At 56.5% G+C, this 22,842-nt stretch overlaps 1 protein-coding gene across 14 annotated transcripts in view; it reads left to right on the top strand.

The window, feature by feature from the left end:
* The window catches only part of TSNARE1 (t-SNARE domain containing 1), a 135,438-nt gene that overhangs the window by 59,800 nt on the left and 52,796 nt on the right, over window positions 1-22,842 (top strand). For all 14 annotated transcript variants that reach the window (XR_004185963.1, XR_004185964.1, XM_031669788.1 and 11 more), the window contains 3 exons: window positions 351-950; window positions 15,670-15,747; window positions 16,601-16,670. Coding sequence is in view for 12 of the 14 variants with exons in the window: in XM_031669788.1 (XP_031525648.1) it covers window positions 351-950; window positions 15,670-15,747; window positions 16,601-16,670 (748 nt within the window). In the remaining 2 variants the exon portion in view is untranslated. The remainder of the gene's footprint in view (window positions 1-350; window positions 951-15,669; window positions 15,748-16,600; window positions 16,671-22,842) is intronic.

Below are 22,842 nucleotides of genomic sequence, written 5' to 3'. Positions count from 1 at the left end.
GAGGGCAGGAGACCCTGGAGAGGGTCCAGGGCTACAACCTAGCCTGCCCAACTCCCGCACCCCTGTGGTGGCTGCAGGGGCAGGCAGGGCTAGTGGTGTGCCGTCTTGGAGATGGGGCACTGTGACCCTGAAGCTACGTGCTTGCTGACGGCACCTGGTGAGGCAGTGTCAGGGCTGGGGGATCGTGGGCCCAGGTCTCTGGACACGCAGCAGGGAGGGGTGGTGGCCAGGACCAGGCAGCCATGTCCCAAAGCAGAAACCAAAGAGGAGGTGCCCTAGGGAGCTGCTGCTGGAGCCGCTGCCTCCACAGGCCCAGGGCCTTAAACGTCCACCTTTTGGTGCCTTTCCAGGGCCTGGGGTTGCCCCTGAAGGCAGCCGGATGCCGGAGCCCACCTCATCGCCCACCTCGTCACCCACCACTGGCCCGAGGAAGGACTTGGCCGCTGGGCCCCATGGCCGCATGGCGGTGCCCACCTCATCGCCCACCACATCACCCACCACTGGCCCGAGGAAGGACTTGGCCGCTGGGCCCCATGGCCGCATGGTGGGGCCCAGCGCTACCCGGGCCAAGAAGAGGAAGCCTAACTTCTGCCCGCAGGAGACCGAGGTGCTGGTGTCCAAGGTGAGCAAGCACCACCAGCTGCTGTTCGGCACTGGGCTGCTGAAAGCCGAGCCCACTCGCAGGTACCGCGTGTGGAGCCGCATCCTGCAGGCCGTGAACGCGCTGGGCTACTGCCGCCGTGACGTCGTGGACCTGAAGCACAAGTGGCGGGATCTGCGAGCCGTCGTGCGGCGCAAGCTGGGCGACCTCCGGAAGGCAGCCCATGGCCCCAGCCCCGGTTCTGGCAAGCCCCAGGCCCTGGCCCTCACGCCTGTGGAGCAGGTGGTGGCCAAGACCTTCTCTTGCCAGGCCCTGCCCTCTGAGGGCTTCGGTCTGGAGCCGCCCAGAGGTGAGTTCCGTGCCCAGCTCACCTCGCTAGGGCACCACTCTGTCCAGCAGGAAGGTGGGACCCATCTTGGCCGTGTCACCCTGCATCTTCCTCCACAGCACCTTCCTCTCCTCCTCTCTTCCTCCTCCTCCTCCTCCTCCTCCTCTTCCTCCCCTCCTCCCCTCCTCCTCTTCCCCCTACCCTCCCCGTCACCACTGTCTCATCTGGAGTGTTCTTGTTCATTCATCCTTTGCCCCATGCACTCTTCACTCGTCTATCCACCCACCCATCTGTGCGTTCAGCCAACATATATTACATGTAAAGGGAGCATTAGTAAATTTTGTCTCCCTGCTTGGTGGTTGACTTGGCCTCTCCCTCACCCCATCCTAGAGTGGAGCCGAGCTCGCAGACGGGCAGGACAGAGTTCTTCTGTCACTGTCGCCCAGTCACATGCTGGCACCACGGCTGTGGTGAGAAGGGCATTTGCTGTTGCCGCCTGGGGTAGACACACACGCTGAGAATCAGGGGTTTCTAGCTGTGCTGATGCTCCCCATGGCCACGCGTGCCCGTGTTCCTCCTGCTGCGCGCTGTGCTACTCAGGAGAGAAAAAGCTAGCTGCAACTTACTAAACTGTTTTTCTGACCTGAGTTTCAGCGCCGTGGTTTGAAACATGCTGCTCTGTTACTGTTTTTAACACCCAGAAGAGGCCTTCCTACAGGCTGGTGCCACCCCGTGGTGTCAGGGTGAGCAGGTTGAGACCTGGGAGGCAGTGTCTGCTCAGAGCTGGGGCGGGCCTTCTGTGGACCCCGAGGCTGAGGCTCTGGCAGAGTCCCTTTTCCCAGGGAGAGCATTGCTCTGTTGGTGTCTGATGGGTGAGGGAGGTCCGCAGAGGTCAGCGTGGGCCCAGCGTCTCAGCTCCTGCTGTTGTGGGCCCAGACAGGTGCTGGGCATAGGCAGGGCATCTGAGCTCCTGCTGTGGTGGGCCCAGACAGGTACTGGGACAGGTGCTGAGCGTAGGCACGGTGTGCTGAGCTCCTGTGGTGGGCCCGGACAGGTACTGGGACAGGTGCTGGACGTAGGCATGGTGTGCTGAGCTCCTATGGTGGGCCTGGACAGGTGCTGGGACAGATGCTCGGACGGTTGCCCAGACAGGTGCTGGGACAGATGCTGGGCGTAGGCACGGCGTGCTGAGCTCCTGTGGTGGGCCCAGACAGGTACTGGGACAGGTGCTGGGCGTAGGCACGGTGTGCTGAGCTCCTGTGGTGGGCCTGGACAGGTGCTGGGACAGATGCCCGGACAGTTGCCCAGACAGGTACTGGGACAGGTGCTGGGTGTAGGCACGGTGTGCTGAGCTCCTGTGGTGGGCCCAGACAGGTGCTGGGACAGGTGCTGGGCGTAGGCACGGCGTGCGCTGAGGCCTCTTGACTGCTGCATGAGGCCGTGCTGCAGGAGAGCTGGAAGAGGAGGGCGGCGGCCTGGTTCCCACGCTGGATTCCAGCTGTGGGTGACGAGGCCTCCATCCTGCTGTGGAAGCTGCCTGGTTATGGATAGGCCCTGCCTGAGACCAGATGGGTCCCGAGAGCACGGGGCTGCAGCGGGCCAAGGTTCCCCTCAAGACACTGACTGGGATCCGCCCCCACACCCGAGCGAGTGTGTGGCGAGGACAGCAGTGCTGGCTGTGGTGGAGCTGACAGTGTCTGGAAGAGATCTGAGCAAGTGCTCCCAGCCCCACCTGGACAGGCAGACCTCAGCAGGCATCTCTGGTCATGGGTGCTGCAGCCTCCTGCCCAGCCCCGGGATGAGGTAGTAGGCAGTGGCGGTCCCGGCACCGAGCCAGCCAGCCTTGCTGCAGGAGCTTGCTCGGGCTTGACTGTTTCAGCTTGAGGAGAGTCTTTACGGGACAGGCCTTCCTCTTGGCCCAGTTGGGGGCCGTGGGGGAGCCCCTCTCTGGCCGTCAGTGGGATAGCTGGCCCCAGGGCCTCCCCCTTGCTCTGTGTCCGAGGACAGGTGCTCCCCTCTCTGGCAGCTGCTGCAGTGGCTCAGTCGCCCCCGCAGTGGGGTTAGCCCGTATTGTGGGCGGCCGGCAGAGCCTGGGACTGGGGTGACACAGAGCGCTGCTGTCACGGGCTGTGGGCTGCTTGTCCCTGGCTTTGACATAAAGAAGGCCTCCTGCCCTCCTCACAGGGATCGGGTGAGTTTCCTGGTGCTGCCAGGGCTGGGGGTGCTGAGTGAGCTGGTGGCTGTGCTGGGCAGTGGGTAATGAACGGGATGATGGAGGAGGTGGCGAAGTCAGAGGCACAACCCGTGGTCCTCTCCTCTGCAAAAGGCCTGGGCCGCAGGAGGGCTCGTTGCAGCCTGCCGGGCAGTGAGTGGCTGATGGACAGTGACAGCGACGGGGGTGACCTTGCTGGTGTGGGAGAAGAGGAGGTGCTCCCGGGGGAGGTGGTGGGATGGCTTCATATTCTCTTCTACCTCCTGCTGTCCCAGCCTATGTCCAAGGCCTCTGGCCCCTGCTGTGTGTCCCGGATGTGCCGCAGGCACACGCTCTGCTTCGGGATGGAGGGTGAGTCAGGCCCCCAGGGCCCCATGTTGGCATGCCTGCTAGCCTGCCAGGGCCCTCCTGGGACATGCCTGCAGCCCCAAGTGGCCTCTCCACCACTGCCTGTGCTTTACTCCTCTCCACGCTCATCAAGGACGAGCCTTTATTTCCTGTGAACAGGAGTCCCTTTGCCCTTGCCTTGGCAGGAGATGTGGGCCTGGATTGTTACCCTGCAGAAGACTGCGCGGCCCGGCCTCGGGGGGTGGGTGCAGGGAGGCTGGGGAGGGGGCACTTGAGGGCACTCTCAGTGTTCTTGTCCTCGGTCAGTCCCCACTGTGCCACTTGAACTCCCTCCCCCGTGTTGGGCTCTGCACCTGAGAGGGTGGAGCCGCGTGTGGACGATGGGAGGCGTTGGAGCGGGGAGGGAGGGGTCTAGGGGAGTGTGAGAGTGTTTTGTGAGACCTCTTCTCTGACCCAGGTGGCTCTGAGGGGCGTTTCTCTAATAGCATACCTCATCTTTGACTTTGAAACAGGGTCCCTAAAGTGTATTAAGAAAAAAAGCCAGCAGAAGCCAGCACACACTGCCCCTTCTCTGACACCAGCCCCATGCCGGGTTGTGGCTTCTCCTCTGGGCCCGGGGAGGTGTCTAGGCACGTGGCGTCGTCTGTGGGTTGTGAAGTCCGGCAGCCTGCAGGCCCTGCCTGCGTGTGGGCTGGGTCATGCAGCACTGCGGTCTGAGGCAAAGGGCTAGAGAGGTCCTTGCAGATCCTGACAGTCGTGGGAAGGCTGAGGTCAAGAGGGGACGGCTCCCTTGGGACTGAGCTCGAACAAACCCGCCCGGCCCTGTCTTTCCCAGCTCTGGGGTCTTTGGTGAGTGCCAGAGCCTTATTATTTTCTTTCTTTATTGACATAGTAGTCATATATCAAAGTTTGTCATTTCACCCTTTTAAAGTCTTCAACTTGGTGATGCTAGTTCATTCCCGGTGCCGCGCAGCCACCGCCACCGTCTCAATTTCAGAGCGTTTCCGTCTCCCAAAAGGGAGCCCCAGCCCTAGGCAGTCACCCCACCCTCAGCTCCCCCAGCCCTGGCAGCTCTAGGCTGCGGTCTGCCTGTGGCTTTGCCTGTTCTGGACGTTTCCTGTGAGTGGAGCCATGTCCCATGTGCCTCTGTCTGCTCTGTAACCCTTGGAGCCTCCGCTTCCTCCTCGACAAAGTAGGGCTCCCGCCATCACGAGGAAATACGGGACATGCCTCGGCCAGGGCTGGTGCATAGGAGGTCCCGGCAAACCTCACTTCTCTTATGTGACCCTGTGTTCCTTCTGGACTGGTGCTCGCCTGCCTCCATCTTCCAAGGCCTGAGCACCACCACTGCGCCATCAGCCTCCTTCCTGATGCCATCTGCCTTCCAGGAGCATGAAGCCCCGACCCTGGCCACAAACCCAGCCCTGTACTGGCCAGTCTGGCCCCCACCCTGCCCCAGAATGAGCTGGTTGACTCCCCAGCTCTCCGGCTGCATCATCAGCCCCTGTTGGGAAGCGCCTCTAGCCCTCTCAGTCCTCTGCGGAGTTGCCTGCGTGGTGCAGGACTGTTGCCGTATGTGTTAGAGACACCCTCGGCACAGCTGTCCAGAGGAGGGCTGGTCACAGAGGAGGAGGAGGGCGCTGCGGGGCAGGGCCGCTGCTCTCGGCTGGTGAGGGCCCAGACTCAGCAGGTGTGGGGAGCGAGCCTTGCCTTTGACGTGCCCATCTGCCACCTGCCTTTCCCACAGACCTCCCTCGGGAGTGGTTGTCCAGGTGGGCAGGAGCTGCCCTGTGCTTCCCCGGCTGCCTCATGGCTGCTGGCACAAAGCCTGGCTGTCAGCTTTGCTGGCATTGGCAACTGGGGTTCAGACACGTCCTCTCCACGAGGCCCTCAGAGGTGACCCTGTCTCCCTGGGGTGAACCTTACCAGTGCTTGACTCCGGTTTCTCAGCACCCTGTGGGAGCCAAACAGCATTTGCTCTGGCCACTTTGAGCTGCCCCTCCTGGCTGTGGCGCCCTGGCCCACACCCGCTGCTTCCCCACCCCGGCTTCCCCTTCCTCATCCACGGTATCGGTCCACGGGCCTGTGATTCTTCCTGGCCTGCAGAGACCCATCTCCGTGGTCGCCTGGGCCAGTGTAACTAGAGCCGTCACACATCACATAGCTGCCAGGCCTAGTCAACGGTGACTTTGGTTTGAGCCACATCTGATTCTCTCCCTCGGCATGGGCTGGCCCAGGACCAGCTGGGGAAGCGATCGTCAGCCTTGTCAGTCACACACTAAGGTTTTGGGGTACTCCATTTCTCCTTGAGGACCCCTAGCGGTGTTCTGTGGGTTTTGAAGCACCATCATGCATGTGCAGAGGCCCAGAGCGGGGATGGCCTCCCAGGGCTTCAGACTGCTGTCCCACTACTTCTCTCCTCACGTCTGTCCATCACCAAATGAGTGGGCAAGGAGGGTGCTGCCAGGGTAGAGGTGGGCTGGCCACTTGTGCCCTGCCCAGGTCACGCTAGCAGAATCTGGCAGCAGCTCACGTGCAGGGTAGCAGGGTCAAGGCATCTCACCGCAGGGTCAGTGTATGGTGGCTCCTAGAGGGCAGACGGAGGGCCGGCCCTGGGCTGTTCTTCTCTTCCCTGGGGCCATTGCATGTGGACTCGGGCACACACCATGCCCTGTCTGCAGCCGTGGGACGGGGTTAGCGTTGCATGTGGGGCACCCAGCTCATCTCAAGCCAAGTCAGGCTGCACTGTCTTGATTGGGCTTTTTCCTGCCTGAACCTGAGCCGGGTCCTCATCCTTCAGGTCATCCCCCTCCAGCAACTGGGCAACTGCCTGGCCAGCGCCATGCCTGGTGGCAGCAGAGCCTGGCAGCCCGCCAGCTTGCCCAGTGGTCCAGGCAGCCAGGCAGGCTCAGGGTGGGTGTTGGGCGTCCAGAGGGTCTCGGTGCTGACTGTGGAATGGCTGTGTGGGTGCCCTCCTCAAGCTCCTGCCCTGGGGACCCCTCCTGCTGGGGCTGCATTGCCTTGGGACCTGGTTCAGTGAAGAGCAGCTGGGGCCCCAGACCCTCGTAATCCCCCATCACGGCCAAGTGTTCATCAGAGACCTTCGTCTGCAGCGGGCAGGTAAGTGGGGCCTGCAGTGAGATGTGGGGGATGCAGCCCTGGAGGGGAGCATGCCTGCCTTCTTTTGGCGGTTTTAGGGTGTCCCATTATCCCTGTTCACAGCAGAGCTGGAGGGTGGGGACGGGGACGGCAGAGAGGTCCTGATAAGCGCTGCTGACGTTTTGTCGTGTTTTATGGAGTGTTATTGAAGTTGCTCAGATGGTGTGAAGATGGAATCTGGGAAATGAATTTTTTCTCCTTCTCCTGGGAATGGGTGTTGGGGGCAGGACTGTTGGGGTCTTGGGGACAGGAATGAGGGGGGCCCTCTCTGGACCTCCCTTAGGTCCCCGGCCAGAGTCACGGGATTGTTACTAACGGCCTGTGAAGCCAGGGTCTTCAGCTGGGTAGCCGTCCCTCTGAGGGTTCCCGGAGCCAACAAACCTGTGCTCCAGCAGCAGCCCTGGGATATGTCGGAATGGGCACTTCCTGAGACCGGGAGGTGACGTCCTGCCTGTAGTGACGAGCTGGCCCAGTGGGGGCTGGAAGCGGCAGGATGCCTGTGCTGTGGTTGGCGGGACACGGTGTCACAGGAGCGCAGTGGTGGTGTGGGAGGAGGCAGCCCCTGCCTCGTGACCGTGGACCCCCAGCAGTAGCAGAGGCAGTGCTTGGGGGAGGCCCCGCAGCCTGCCTGGTGACAGGACAGCACTCCCCGCGGCTCTGTCAGTCTTGAGGTTACGCTGTGACTCAACAGGCGTCTCCAGAAAGCACGATTGCGCTGAGTCCTGGCCTAGAAATGCAGAGCTCACAGTGGGCAGCCCGGCCTGCGTGCCGAGGAAAGCTCCCTGGCCTGGGTGTGCGGTGCAGAGGGCGGAAGCTCGTCTGGCAGGCCCTGAGTGCCATGCCTGACCTCTGGCCAGGAGGGTGATGGTCAAAGCTAGGTTACCTGGCCAGGCTGGGGAGGTCGGACTGGGAGGTGCTGGGCGGAGGTGGAGGCGGAGGAAGGGTGCTCTGGCTGTGTGCTTCTGTCTTACCCCCATTTGGAACCTGGACATGGCTTCTTTAAAGTTTAATTCACACACAATGTGACATGTCCATTTAAAGGCACAGTTCACTGCACGTTTGGACAAAACACACCCACCTGACTCCCACCCCAGGGAGGTAAAGAACATTCCTGTGACCTCAGAGGGTTCCCTCTGCCCCTTTCTGGTCAACCAGCCCCAGCTCCAGCCCAGCCCCAGCTCCAGACCAGCCCCAGCCCTAGCCCTAGCTGCAGCCCCAGGCCCAGCTCCAACCCCAGCCCCAACCCCAGAGCCAGCTCCAGCCCCAGCCCCAGCCCCAGCCCCAGCCTCAGCCCTATCCCCACCCCCACCCCCACCCCCACCTCCAGCCTCAGCCCCCAGCCCCGGCTCAGCCCAGCCCAGCCCTAGTCCAGCCCCAGCCCCTACCCAACCCTACTCCCTATGGCTTGCTTTGCCCTCAAAGATCAGGTATCTCTGACTCACAGTTGCGGGGCCAGGTAGCATGTACTCTTCCGCCTTCCTCAGCCCAGTGTGTGCTGCGGGAATGGGTGGTGCACCCCTCTTTATTGCTGGGCGGCAGGCATGCCTTTGGACATACCACAACCTGTGTTTCCACCTATCGGTGGATGCTTTTGTGTTCTCCGGCTTTTGACTGTAAAGTGAAAGGGGCTGTGAGCATTTCTGTGGGATCTTTATATGGACAAATGTTTGCATTGTGTTGTGGGGGGATTATTATGCACAAGTTGAATTGCTGACCGTAGGGCTGGTGTGACTTTTAAAGATATACCCAAGCTGTTTTCCAAGGGGGCTGTGCTGTTTTAATTCCCCCGAGCAGCAGGGGAGAGCTGGATCTATATGTCTCTGCTCATGCTAATACCACAGCAGTGGATCTGTATGTCTCTGCTCATGCTAATACCACAGCAGTGGATCTGTATGTCTCTGCTCATGCTAATACCACAGCAGTGGATCTGTATGTCTCTGCTCATGCTAATACCACAGCAGTGGATCTGTATGTCTCTCATATTTTCATGCCACAGCAGTGGATCTGTATGTCTCTGCTCATGCTAATACCACAGCAGTGGATCTGTATGTCTCTGCTCATGCTAATACCACAGCAGTGGATCTGTATGTCTCTGCTCATGCCAATACCACACTGTCTTGATTACTATCACTGTAAAATACATCCTGAAGTGAGCTGGGAAGAGTCCCTCCTCTACTGTCTTCTGAAAGAATTTGTGTAGAGTTGGTCTTACTCTTCCTGCAAATATGGGATAGAATTCGCCAGTGACCCTGTCTGAGCTTGGAGTTTTTGTTGTGGGAAGATTTTCAGCTACAAATTCACTTCCTTTAATGCTGCAGTTCTATCCACGCTGTCTATTTCTTCTCAAGTGAGCTTTGATTGTTTTGTATTTTTCAAGGAACTCATCCTCTAAGTTGAGAAATTAATTAGCAGTAAGCTACTCATAATATACCCTTAATATCCTTTCGATGTCTGTAGGATCTATGGTGATATCTCCTCCTTCATTTCTAATGTTGCTGATTTATATTCAATCTTTTGTTCTTGATTAGTCTGAATAATTTTATCATCTCAGTATTATTCACATGTAAATCGATTGATTTTATTAATCATTTGAAAGATCCAGATTTTTTTATCTTTAGGTTTCTCTATTGATTTGATGTTGATTGAATTGGTTTCTGCTCACCTTTATTATTTCTTTCTCCTGCTTACTTTGAGTTAATGCTTTTGTTGGATTGTTGACTTGAGATCTTTCTCTTTTTTTCTAAGTATCTATTGCTATACACTTCCCTCTATGCATTGCTTTACAGATACACATTTTAATACCTTGTGTTTTTATTTCATTCAGTTATTTTCTAACTTCTCTTTGATTTCTTCTGTTACACATGATGATTTAGAAGTGTGTTGTTTAATTTCAGATGATTATGTTCATTCACAGATACCTTTCTGTTACTGATTTCTAGTTCTGCTCTCTTCAGAGAATGTATTTTATATGATTTCAGCAATTATAACTATGTCAAGACTTGCTTTATGGCCTACAATAGAGTCTATCTTAGTGAATGTTCCACGTGCGTTTGGCAGGAATGTGTATTCCTCTGTTGTGTGGGTTAGGCTGGTTGGTGGTGGTGGTGGAGTTCCTGTGGCCTCTGTGCTCTTCTGTCTGCTTGCTCTGCCGACCGCGCTGCCTGTGATTGTGGACTTCTGTGTTTCTTTCCAGTTCTGTCAGTTTTTGCTTCATGTATTTTCAAGCTGTGATAGTAGGTGCATACATACTTAGAATTGTTTTATCTTAGTCAGTTGACCGTTTGTTTTTAAAGTGTCCTTTTATTTCTGTTATATTTGTGGTTCTGAATTTTACTCTGATATTAGTGTAGCCATTCCAGCTTTCTTGTGATTACTGTTTACATGATGTATTTTTCTAATTTTTACTTATAATTTCATCTGATTTTATATATGAAGTAGGCTTCTTGTATACACTGTATAGCAAGATCTTGCCTTTTTTTTTTTTTTTTTTTTGACAGGGTCTCTTGCCCTGTTTCCATGCCAAAATGTAGTGGCGTGATCAAGGCTCACTGCAGCCTCGATCTCCCAGGTTCAAGCAGTCCTCCCACCTCAGCATTTCAAGTAGCTGAGACTGCGGGTGTGCACCACCACAGCTGGCCAATTTTTATTCTTTTTGTAGAAAGAGATCCCACTGTGTGGTCCAGGCTGATCTTGAACTTCTAGCCTCAAGTGATCCTCCTATCTTAGCCTTGAAAGTGTTGGGATTACAGGCATGAGCCACCAGGCCTGGCCAGAATCTTGCTTTTACTCTCATCGGAGAATCTCTGCCTTCTGGTCAGAATGGTTAAAGCAGTGCCTCTGTCCAGTAGGATTTTCGGTAATGATGAAAAGGCCCTGTAATCTGCATTCTTTCGTGTGACAGCCATTTGCCACATGGGGCTCCTGAGCACTTGAAATGTGGCTAGGGCAGGAAGCAACTGAGTTTACCATTTTATTTAATTTTAATTAATTAGATCTACATTTAAATTGCTGCAAGATGTTGATGGCTATTGGAGTGGATGAGCCTTGTTTGAATCATGCATCATTAGTGTAAGGCCTTCATGTTTGGCTTTAACTCTACTGTCTTGATGTTGCTTTCTACATTTCCTTTTATTCCCCCCTTTTTCTTTTCTTTCTCTCCCTTCCTTTTTTCTGGAGTAGAATTGAGTGCTATTTAGCATTCCGTGTTATCTCCACCGTGGTTCCGTGCTATCTCCACCGTGGTTCCGTGCTATCTCCACCGTGGTTCCGTGCTATCTCCACCGTGGTTCCGTGCTATCTCCACCGTGGTTCCGTGCTATCTCCACCGTGGTTCCGTGCTATCTCCACCGTGGTTCCGTGCTATCTCCACCGTGGGCTTATGAGCGATTCCTGTTTGTTTCTTTTTTTAGTGGGTGCTTTAGAGTTTACAACATAGATCTTTAACTTTCCGCAGCCCGCCTTCAGATAGCACTGTATCGTGTCCTGTGTGGTGGATCGGCCGCACGGGAATGCACTGCTGTGTCCTGCGCCCACCTTGTTGATGTGGCTTCGGTACATTCGGGACTGCGTGTCGTTTCCGACACGTGACCCCGCCTCGTTCGCGTGGCTTCGGTATATTCGGGACCGCGTGTCGTTTCCGACACATGACTCCGCCTCGTTCGCGTGGCTTCAGTACATTTGGGAGCACGTGTCGTTTCCGACATGTGACCCCGCCTCGTTCGCGTGGCTTCAGTACATTCGGGACCGCGTGTCGTTTCCGACACATGATGACCCCGCCTCGTTCACATGGCTTCGGTACATTCGGGACCACGTGTCGTTTCCAACACAACCCTACCTCGTTCGCGTGGCTTCGGTACATTCGGGACCGCATGTCGTTTCCGCCACATGACCCCGCCTCGTTCGCGTGGCTTCGGTACATTCGGGAGTGCGTGTCGTTTCCGACACACGGCCCTGCCTCGTTCGCATGGCTTCAGTACATTCGGGACCACGTGTCGTTTCCGACACAACCCGCCTCGTTTGCGTGGCTTCGGTACATTCGGGACCGCGTGTCGTTTCTGACACATGATGGCCCTGCCTCGTTCGCGTGGCTTCGGTACGTTCGGGACCGTGTGTCATTTCCGACACATGATGGCCCCACCTCGTTCGCGTGGCTTCGGTACGTTTGGGACTGCGTGTCGTTTCTGACGCATGACCCCGCCGTGTTCGCGTGGCTTCGGTACATTTGGGAGCACGTGTTGTTTTCGACGCATGACGACCCCGCCTCATTCGCGTGGCTTCAGTATGTTTGGGACCGCGTGTCGTTTCGGTCACGTTATGGGACCACGTGTCGTTTCCAACGCATGACCCTGCCTTGTTCGCGTGGCTTTGGAACGTTTGGGACCACGTGTCGTTTCCGACACATGACCCCACCTCGTTTGCGTGGCTTTGGTACGTTTGGGACTGCATGTCGTTTCCAACACGTGATGACCTGCCTCGTTCGCGTGGCTTCGGTACGTTTGGGACCACGTGTCGTTTCCGACACATGATGACCCCGGTGCGTAGGTGTCGATTTTGCTTTCACAATCAATAGTGTTTTAAATAAATGAACGTATCTTTTTTCTATTTACCCTCTGGCGTTCTTTAATTCTTCATGGAGATCCAGATTTCTTGCTGCTACTTTCACCCTAACTAGCTGCTTCTAACGTTTCCTGTACTTCACATCTGTTGGAACTGATTCTTTTCACTTTGGCTTGTCAAAATCTGCCCCTGTGTTAGAAATCTATTTTCAGTGGGGGTAGAATTCTAGTTGCAAGTTTTTCCTCCCAGCACTTTGAAGACATCCTTCCATTGTCTTTCGGCTTCCACAGTTTCTGACGAAAGGGTCAAATCTTTTCTTATGTTTTGTCTTCCTCATGAAATGTGCAGTTTTTTCTCTGGGCCACTTTTCAGGTTTCTTTATCACTGGTTTTCTGCAGTTTGCCTATAATATACCTTGGATTTAAAAAATATATATTTGTTCGGCTTGTGGATTGGTGAAATTCTTGAATCTCCGAGTTTATAGTTTCATAAAATTTGAGTACTTTTGGTCATTATTTCTGGCAATTCTTTTTGTTTGTTTTGTGTCCCCTCCCCCCTGCTGCCCCCTTCCCTGTGTGTGCCCCTTACTGGCCTGTGACCTTGAGCAGGTCACCTGCCCATCTGTGAATGGGGAGGGTGATCCTGGTCCCTAGGATGGGTTCTCGTGCTCCTCTTGCCAGAGCTTGTTCCATGGTAAAAGAAAAACTTGAGCTGAACTAAATTTAAAGGAGTTTAGTTGAGCAATGAACAATTCATGAATTGAGCAGCCTCCCGAGCCAGAGTATGCTCAGAGACTCCAGCACAGCCATGGGGTAAAAGATTTTGGACAGAAAAAGGAAGTGACATACAGAAAACGGAAGTGAGGCATGGAAACAGACCGGTTACAGCTTGGCGTTTGCCTTATTTGAACATGGTTCGAACCGTTGGCTACGTTTGGCCAAAATTCAGTGACTGGCACAAGTGTAGGGCACGGTCCGTTTACACTGCCTGTTGTTATCATTCAAGATGTACAAATCAACCTGTAGGCCACACTGAAAATATGTAAGGAGGCACCTTTAGGCTAAACTTGATTTAACTCATCATCACTCTCGTTGTTCCACGAATGCAACTGAGGCCCTGACTTGACCTTGGTAGGCTGGGCCATGGTGACATCGAAGGGTGGTGGGTGCTGGGTGATGGGGGGGCCGTTCCTCAGGCCTCGCCCTCCTGGAGGCCGCCTGGCAGTTCCTCCTTTCTCCAGTCCTTGCCTTGAGTGCGGCTGCTGGACCCGGAGGCCTGGGGCTGGAGCAGGGTGGAGGTAGCCGGACGGAAAGTATGCAGGGGGCCAGGACTTGCCCGGGAGCCAGAGGTGCACAGAGCATCCGTGGACAGAGCATCCGGGGGACGGGCAGAGGGCGAGTGTTTGCCGTGCGCACTCCCAGATAGAGTGCTAGGATCAGCCCTGCCCTGACCAGGGCAGCTCAGTGACCCCGAGCAGAGCCGGACTTGGGCCTTGTCCTGGTGGAAACCCAGATGTCCAGCAAGGGGTGCTGTGTACCTTCAGGCCGCGCCACCTGAGGCCAGTCCACACAGGGTTGGTGTTGGGAGGGTCCCCGTAGCACCCCTAGTGTCTTCTAGCCCTCACACCTGTTTGTAGACCTCAAACCACGTTCTTTTATTGCTAAATTTTAATATGGAAAATTGTAAACTTGCAGAGAAAGTTGAAAGAACTGTACAGACACCCACATAGCTGCCACCTGGATGTCAGCCTGGAGTCTCTACCTGGTTTAGTCACGCCTTTAGTGCCTCCACCTGCGTGCATTTCAGAGTGAACATGGCCCTCAGTGCGTTTCCTTCCGAACGCTGGTTTACTTGCCATTCACTTCTCTTTCATTTATGTACAGTGAACCGCACAGCTCCTAAATGTGCCATCCTGGGCATTGTGACAGTTTGTGACAGAAGTGTGTAACCCACAGCTCTGTCCAGGCCCAGGGCAGGTCCTCACCCAGGAGGGTCCCTCCGGCCCTGCCCCCGTTCCCCAGCCTAGCCCAGAGGACCCGGGGATTGCCTTGGTCGTTCTGGACCTGCGACCCATTTGTGCTGTCATCTGAGCAGTGTTTCTGAGATTCACCGTGTTGCGTGCCTGGAGTTTCCTTGCATGCAGGCCCATGTGGCCGTCCCTTCCCTGGTGTGTCCTGGGCCCCAGCCCTCTCTTCGGGTGGGGGCTGGTAGCAGTCAAGCTGCCGGGAGCTGGGAGTGCTCTTCAGGAGCTTCTCTGGATGTGTGCTCTGCTCCTCTGTGAACCCCGGGGCTGCTGGCTGGAGGGTGGGCAGGCCACGAGTGTTTTGATGTGCTTCGATGTACGCTCTGCCCCTCTGTGTAAATGCCCAAGATGCTGCCCGGGGGACGGGCAGAGGGCGAGTGTTTGCCGCGTGCAGACCCTTCCCGTGGTGGCCGTGCCGTTTATCCTCACTGCATGGCGGGCGAGCGTTCCATCCACCATGTCCTCATGCGAGTGTTTGCAGCGTGCAGACCCTTCCCGTGGTGGCCGTGCCGTTTATCCTCACCGTGCAGCGGGGGAGCGTTGCATCCACCGTGGCCTCATGCGAGTGTTTGCAGCGTGCAGACCTTTCCCGTGGTGGCCGTGCCGTTTATCCTCACCGTGCGGCGGACGAGCGTTCCATCCACCATGTCCTCATGAAGACTTGCTGTCCTCACAATGTTCTGTAGGTTTTTAAAAACTGAGATAAAACCCAGTCACTCAGAATTCACCATCTTAACCATCTTAAAGCATACAGTTCAGTGTCTGTTAGAATATTCAGCATTCTATAATCACCACTTTCTAATTCTGAAACGTTTTCATCACCCCCAAAAGGACCCCAGTACCTATTAGCAGTCATGCCCATTCCTCCCTCTCACTGCCCCTGCCCCGGCTCTGTCCGAGGATTGGTTTGTTCTGACGTGGTAGATGTGTGGAACCATGCAGCATGTGGCCTTTTCCCGCTGGCTTTCATCTCCGTGTGTGCTGCGCTCAGGGCTCACCTGCATTGTGTGGAAACCAGTGTTTCTGTCTCCGATGCTGAGCTGGCGGTGCAGAGCTGGACCTCATGTCTGTTACTTCGTCAGCGGTGCTGTGCTTTGACTCTTAGTGATGCTGCTCTGAGCCTCCACGAGCAGGTGCTCGTAGCTGCCGGGCACACACGCCAGCTGCTGCGGTGTACGGGAGCTCAGGGTGCAGCCTTTCTGAGGGACCACCCCCTGCCTTCCTCTCTCCTTCCTTCCAGCTCGTGGGTACTTTGAAGGCAGGCATGGGTGTCCAGCCCTGACCCCAAGGTGGCCAAGCCGCAAAGAACCCCTGAGAGGGGTTCAGGGCCACTTTGCCGCCTCTCAGGTCCCTGCCCCTGGGGACTGCCCAGAGCGGTTAGCAGAGCTGGGCCTGCAGGCTTCACCCTCAGCCTGTGTTCTCTCCTCCCTGTCTTCTCCCAGCCACCCAGGTCGATCCGCGTGACCTCCAGGAGCTGTTCCAGGAGATGTTGGCCAACGTCTTCCGAATCAACTCCAGTGGTGAGTCTGCGTCTGGCCCGGGCCTGCCCCTCCATCCAGGTCCCTTGGACCCCGACACGACGTTGGGAGTCGAGGGTGCTGGTGCATGGCGTCCCCCGCTCAGGCTGTCTTGTGGTGCAGTCCCGGGTTTCTTGGGTGGGAAGGAGTAAGTGCTGGGTCAGGGCCGGGTGCCGCTTCCGCCGGCTGCTCCTGCCCGCTGCTGGCTCCTCTCCCTGACCCCACGCTGCTCCTGCTTGACACCTTTTGTGTGATCTGGATGGAGCCCAGTGGAGGAAGGAGCATCCCAGGGCCTCTCAGACTTACAGACCAGAGGTCACTGCAGGAGTGAGCAGAGCCTTCAGTCCTTAGGGACACCTTAGCCTCTCAGAGGGCCCTGTTGGTGCACATAACTTGTGTAACTCTGGCCTGGGTCTGTGACTCTCCCATCTCTTCAGTGTGGTGAGCACAATTCCCAGCGAAGCTGTTGCATTTAGATCTTTGAGAGCAGGGACGAGAGCCACGTGTCAGATGGCCAAGGGAAGGGGAAGGGGTGGGGTGAAGGGAGCAGGGTGGAGAGAAGCTGTCCCCAGAGCCAGGGCAAGGCTGCTGGAGGCAGCTCCTCAGAGCCCCTGAGCTGCACGTGGGCCTGAGCGCCTGTCGCAGACCAGCCTGGGGGGGGGTCCTGTCTGGTGTGACCTTATGCTGAGGTCAGTGTGTGCCCTGGTCTCCAGGCCACTTAGGTGGTCTGCCCTGGCTCAGGCACTGGTCCTTGGGCTCTGCTCACCCTGCCCGGGCTGCAGTGGGCCACCCATGTGGAGTAGCAGGGGCAGGGAAGCTCCTTCTGCCCTCACCCTGTCCCTCTTCTCTCGGGCAGTGACCTCCTTGGAGCGGAGCCTTCAGTCCTTAGGGACACCGAGTGACACGCAGGAGCTTCGGGACAGCCTGTGAGTGTGTGGGCCACGGCATCTCCATGCCTGGGTGTGGTGCACATTAGGGGGCAGGGGCAGGAGTGTAGTCCTGTGCACACAGGCTTTGTCCACACAGCTGCCTGCCCACAGCTGCCTGGGCACACGTGTGCGCATATATGCACACACACCTACGGATAAGCCTAGTCAGCGCTGTGAACCTGAGACTGGGCTCTCAGCCTGCAGGCGCCCAGGGCACGCAGGTGCACCCCACCCCGACATGGAAGCCTCAGTGCACCTGTGCATGCCCCAGTCACACGCATGCGTGTGCTAAGGTTGGGGATGCATGCCTGCTGGCACACGCTTTTCCCTGCCAACGTGCTCCAAATGTGTCTTTCACGTCTGAAGGCTCCCTGTTGGGGCCTGCTCAGCTGTGGACACAGGAGGTGAGACCAATGTGCCATTTGCACAGCCATGGGCTAGGTTGGAGTGGGGCGTCCTGTCTTGCTTCTGCCCTTTCGGGGAGCTGAGCCTTGGCGGGCTCCCACTGGACTTTCCTTGAGGGGTGCCTAGCAGCCTGCCCTGGGTTGGGCTGGTCTGGGATGGGGAGAGGTGCCTTGGGTGCTGTCTGCTAAGCCTGAGCCCTGGCTGGGCTGGGGAGGGGAGGGAAGGGAGCATCTGTCCCAGGTGTGGTGAGAGTGGCACTCTGGGGTCCGAGGGGACACTAGCAGTCTATACCTTTGCCCTCCATCTGGTCCCCGCTGCACTTGCTACTGTGACCTCCCATGCTTGCCTGTGTCTCGCCCTGCAGTGAGCAGGATGCCCGCAGCCCCAAGGACCCCAGCCAGCCCCAGGCCACTGCATTGGAATGTTGTCCTCAGGCTCCCCTGTGTAGAGCTGGTGGCCACACCAGCCTCGCGCCCTGAAAGGGCCAGAACTGAGGAGGCTGGGAGGGCCACGGCTCCCACAAGGGTGGAGGGTGCTGGAGTCTCTGCTCCTCCTCACAGTGGCTCCATTCAATATCCACAGGCACCCTGCCACACAGCCTCACGCTCCAGCTGCAGAGCACCCTTTGCAGATGTTCAGGGCAATTCTATTCTTAGCCTTTTTTTTTTTAAGCCCTTTTATGAAACTGAAACTTACTGTTTTCTGATGTGACAGTGACGTAGGCTTGTGATGAGGAATTTGGACACAGGACGCCTGGGAACCACTGTTAGCATGTCAGTGTTCCCTGCCAGCCTTCCTCACACCCGTGCATATTCGCAGAGTCAGAGCTCAGCGAGGGACTCTGGACCTGCTGGTCACACCCGGGCTCTGGGGTACTCGGGCTCAGGAAACGCATAGCCTCTCAAAGGGCCGTGTTGATGCACGTAACTCATGTAACTCTGGGCCAGGTCTGTGGCTCGCCCATCTCTTCAGTGTGGTGAGCCGAGTTCCCAGTGAAGCTGTTGTGTTCCTGGGTTAGGTCACAAGGGCCAAGTGGGACGGGCACTTCAGGACCCTGGCCCTCATGTGCGCATCCTGGGCCGCCCGGCCTGGTTAGCCGAAGACCGACACCACCCGCTGTGGGCCTTGGAGAGGAGAGAGGGCCCCAGCGTGGGGGAGGAGACTGTCCTGGTCTGAGGACCGAGTATCCCAGCACCGTGGCCCTCCCCTGGGCCAGCCTCAGCTGTCAGGTCTGGACACTCTTGCCTTAGTACTTTTCTGGTCCTCCCTGTGTGGCCGGCTGTGGTCCTAGCCTGCGTGTCATGGCTTATCTAGAGCCTTCTGTGGCCCCTCGGATGCTCCCATATCATGGACTGTTAACGTTTAAAAATAACTTTTGAGACCAACATGATTGCCAGTTCTGTATTTCCTCCACATTGACGAACTTGCCAACTAAGGACATTTAAAGGATATACCTTCATCCATGGCCGCCATCATTTCATCAGGGAAGAGGCTTTCCAGCCCTGCAGTGTAGGAGGGACCCAGTCTCAGGAGGGAGGGTGGTCCTTCCACCTGAATACATTCAGCTTCAGAAAAACCTCGCCAGGTGGGGCCCATTTCCCTCATCCCATGCAAGGCTGATGTGGCCAGGTCATTTCTGTCACCTGCGTGCAGACCCCACCCCAGGCCTCCCTGTCACAGACCCCCACACTGGAGTCCAGTGGCCACATTGCAATCCCGTGGGCGGGGCTCAGTGGCAGCTCGGCTCACACACTCCTGTCTGGGCTCTATTCCCTTCCACCCTGGGGGCCGTCACCATGTGGAGATGGTGTGTGGGCTGGCTCACCCCATGGTGTGTGGCTGTCAGAAATACTCGTTCCTTGGTGCCGAAAAGAAGAACTAGTGTTCAGACAAAGAATTTTCTCAGCAAGGCAATTTTACTTTCTGTAGAAGGAGTACTGCCTGTTAGCAGTCCTGCCACGAGAGCACAGTTGAACAAAGAAAGGCAAGAATATTTATCCCTTATGCATTGGGTCCTTTAGACCTGATTGGCTAACAGCTTAAAACTTTCCTGAATAGGTAAAGGCAAAGGAGAACAAAAGGAAAAGAGGAAGTTGCTTGTGAAAGAACTTAGAAAAGTAGTCACATTTCCAAATAAGGACGGCGTGTAGGCTGTGAGCCGGGACGTGTTTGAGCATGTTTAGAACAAGTATCTTGGTTAAAGTACAAGGACATAGGATGTACTTATTCCCTTATATCTAACAGCTACATAGAATAGGACTTGGCAAAGAGTTATTAGTATAAAAGCAAGGAGGAAGCGGAAGGAAGTTGGTTTTGTGTGGCACCTAACACGATTTATTCTTTAGTAAGAAGGGAAACTTTGAAGGGGACATTTTTTACTTTCCACAGTGGCACAGAGGACCCGCTCCCCTTGGAGCTTTTGGACTTGTTCCTGTGGGCCGTGTTCTCTGATCTGCCTGGGGCACGCGTGTTCTCTGATCTGCCTGGGGCACGCGTGTTCTCTGATCTGCCTGGGGCATGCAGGGGTTCGCTGATCTGCCTGGGGCATGCGTGTTCTCTGATCTGCCTGGGGCACACGTGTTCTCTGATCTGCCTGGGGCACGTGGGGGTTCGCTGATCTGCCTGGGGCACGCGTGTTCTCTGATGACCTCTTGCCTGGGGTGCAGTGTTCTCCTGTCTGCCTGGGGCGGCGTGTTCTCTGATCTGCCTGCCAGGGCCGCGTGGGGTTAAGCCCCAGTCTGCCTGGGGCCGCAGCGTGTTCTCTGATGCCTGGGGCAGTGATACTCCCTCTCACCTCCCTGGTTGTAGTGAAGGTGTAGGTTGAGTGGCCCTAGTGGGGGTGCATTAGAGGTGGCTGCTGAGGGTCTGGCCGCTGCTAGCTTGTCAGCGATAGGGAGCCAGGTCTGGGTGAGCTGGGCTACTGCTCCATGTGAGGTGTGCTCTTCTTCCCGGCCCGGGATTTTTATGTCAGAATCAGCACCAGAAGGGCTCAAGGAGCCTTGGACGTTCATTCAGCACCGCAGGCTCGTGCTTGGCAGCTCTTTCAGGGGCTTAGTCCTAACAGCCCGCCTCCTGCAGTGAGAGCTTAAGCAGGGCAGGGCCATGATCCATGTATGTAGTTCATCCCATCCCACTGGATTGAAGGCAAGTCCCTGTGGCAGAGGGGTGGCCAGCAGGGTGTGAAGAGCTGACCTCCTGCAGTGCCCAATGGAGGGCTCTGTGAGGGGGCCAGAGAGGGCTCACAGTGCCCTCCATATGTAAAGACAGACCCATTTGCCAGCTGGTGAAGAATTGCACCCCTCTGTCCCTCTGTAAGGATGGACCCGTTCACCAGCCTGTGCAGAACTGTGCCCCTCAGTCCCACTGAGAACGCACCCATTCGCCAGCTGGTACAGAACCGTGCTCCTCTCCTGCTGTAAGGATGGACCCATTTGCCAGCTGGTACAGAACTGCCCCCTCTCTGTCCCACTGTGAGGACAGACCCATTCACCAGCTTGTGCAGAACTGCACCCGTCTGTCCCACTGTGAGGACAGACCCATTCACCAGCTGGTGCAGAACTGCACCCGTCTGTCCCACTGGAAGGACAGACCCATTCACCAGCTGGTGGGCATTTGGGTGACGTCATTTTGACCACGATGAATAAAGCTGTGGTGAATGTAGGTGTGTAGGTGTTTGCGTGGGTGTAGGTTTTCACCTATCTTGGATAGATCCCCAGGACTGGACTTGCTGGGTTATACGGTGGCTCTTTGTCTGACCCTTTGAGGAACTGCCGGACTTTCCAAAACAGCTGCCCCATTTTACACCCCCACCAGCAGTGCTGGAGGGTTCCCATCTCCCCACCTCACTGCCAGCACTTGTTGTTATATGTCTTTTGGATGTGGCTATCCTCGTGGGTGCGAAGTGGGGTCTTGTGGTGATCTCATTTGCATTTTCCTGATAATTGATAGCTTCAAGCATCTTTTGATTTGCATATCTTCTTGGAATAAATGTCTTTTCAGATCCTTTGCCTATGTCCTGATTGGGTATTTTTGTTTTTACTATTGAGTTGATTCCTTCTAGAATTTTTCTCCTCCTGTGCAGCCCATGCTCTCCAGGGCTGTCACTGGTGCTGTTTCCTCATCCGTCTCATGCTCTCCGGGGCCCTGGCAGGTTCCTCATCCGTCTCATGCTCTCCGGGGCCCTGGCCTTTGCTGCTGCAGGTTCCTCATCCATCTCATGCTCTCCGGGGCCCTGGCCTTTGCTGCTGCAGGTTCCTCATCCGTCTCATGCTCTCCGGGGCCCTGGCCTTTGCTGCTGCAGGTTCCTTATCTGTCTCATGCTCTCCGGTGCCCTGGCCTTCACTGGTGCTGGTTCCTCATCCATCTCATGCTCTCCTGGGCCCTGGCGTTCGCTGCTGCAGGTTCCTCATCTGTCTCATGCTCTCCGGGGTCCTCGCCTTCACTGGTGCTGGTTCCTCATCTGTCTCATGCCCTCTGGGGCCCTGGCCTTCATTGGTGCTGGTTCTTCATCCATCTGCTCCAGCCTCTTTTCCTCTCTGATCTCCTCCCCTCCCTTGGTGGTATTGCATATCCCACAGCTCAGAATCCCTCCTCAGTGGAGCGTTGGAACCCTAGGTGTCCCTCCAGCCCTGCCACCTTCTCGCCTGCTAACTTAGGGTCCTTCTGGACTGACCTGGAGTCTCCCTGTCAGTCCCAGGCCAAGGAAGGGACCTCCAGGACCCCACCCTACCCCTGCCCTCACTGGTCATGGGCTGGCCTGTCCACTCCTCTTGAACTGTCCCGTGTCCATGTGCTTCTCACCTTCCTCTCCACCTCCTGGTCCAGGCCCAGCCTTGGCCTCTGGGCTCCTGCACTTTCTCCTCTTGGCCTCCCCACCCCTGGTCTTGCCCCTGACAGTGGATTCTATATGTAGAGCTCAAAGTGATCTTTAAAAGTGTGGATCTGATCACATCGGTTCCTGCTCAGGAGGCTCCAGTGGCCTGCCTCCCAGTAAAGTAAAACCCAGAGTCTGGGCTGTGGCCTTTCAGGTCTGCCCAGCATGACCCTCACGACTGTAGACCTGTCTCATGGCCACACCACCTGCTCCAGCCACATGGCCTCAGACTTCTGCCCGCTCTGCCCGCCTCACTTCCAGGCGCTTTCATGCCAGGTCTTGCTGGCCCGCTTGCCCTGGTGGTCACCTCCTCCACCGTGGGCGGTCCCTGGGTCTGTGCATCAACACCACTGCATTGTGTTGACTTGGGCGTCACCTGCTCATGAAGCTGAGCCGTGGTCCACATTGGAGTCACTTCTGGGGCGTTGCCAGGTCTAGGATGGGGCAGTCCACCTACTGGGAGAGGGCAGGAACTGGGAAATCAAAGCAGCCCAACCACAGGCTCTTCCCACGAGCCCCCTCAGCCAAGGGACCAGCAGGGGCACTGCAGTCACTAGGAACACGGGCAGAGGGGCAGGAGCGCGGATTAACCACTTGGGTCTGGAGCAGGTGGCAGGGTGCCTTCCAGGGCAAGTGTGTCATCTGGGAGCTGGCATGGCAGCTGGGAGAGCTCAGGGCCCGCTATCAGGGAACCTGGGCTGGTCCTGACCCTACCTCTGCCCACTCCAGCTCACCAGCTCTGGCCTGTAGGTGCTGTGACTCAGGGCCTTGTGTCCTCGTCTGTAAAACACGGGTGGTCATGGGAGTAAACGAGCAGGTATGAGATAGGCAGGACATGAGATGCTTCTAAATGACATCGTAAATAATGACAAGCAAATGGGAGAGCCTCTG

This window comes from Papio anubis, chromosome 8 (genome assembly GCF_008728515.1).
Source record: "Papio anubis isolate 15944 chromosome 8, Panubis1.0, whole genome shotgun sequence".
NCBI classification, from domain to species: Eukaryota; Metazoa; Chordata; class Mammalia; order Primates; family Cercopithecidae; genus Papio; species Papio anubis.
The sequence above is the reverse complement of the archived record's forward strand: the minus strand, read 5'-3'. Positions and strand labels throughout refer to the sequence as shown.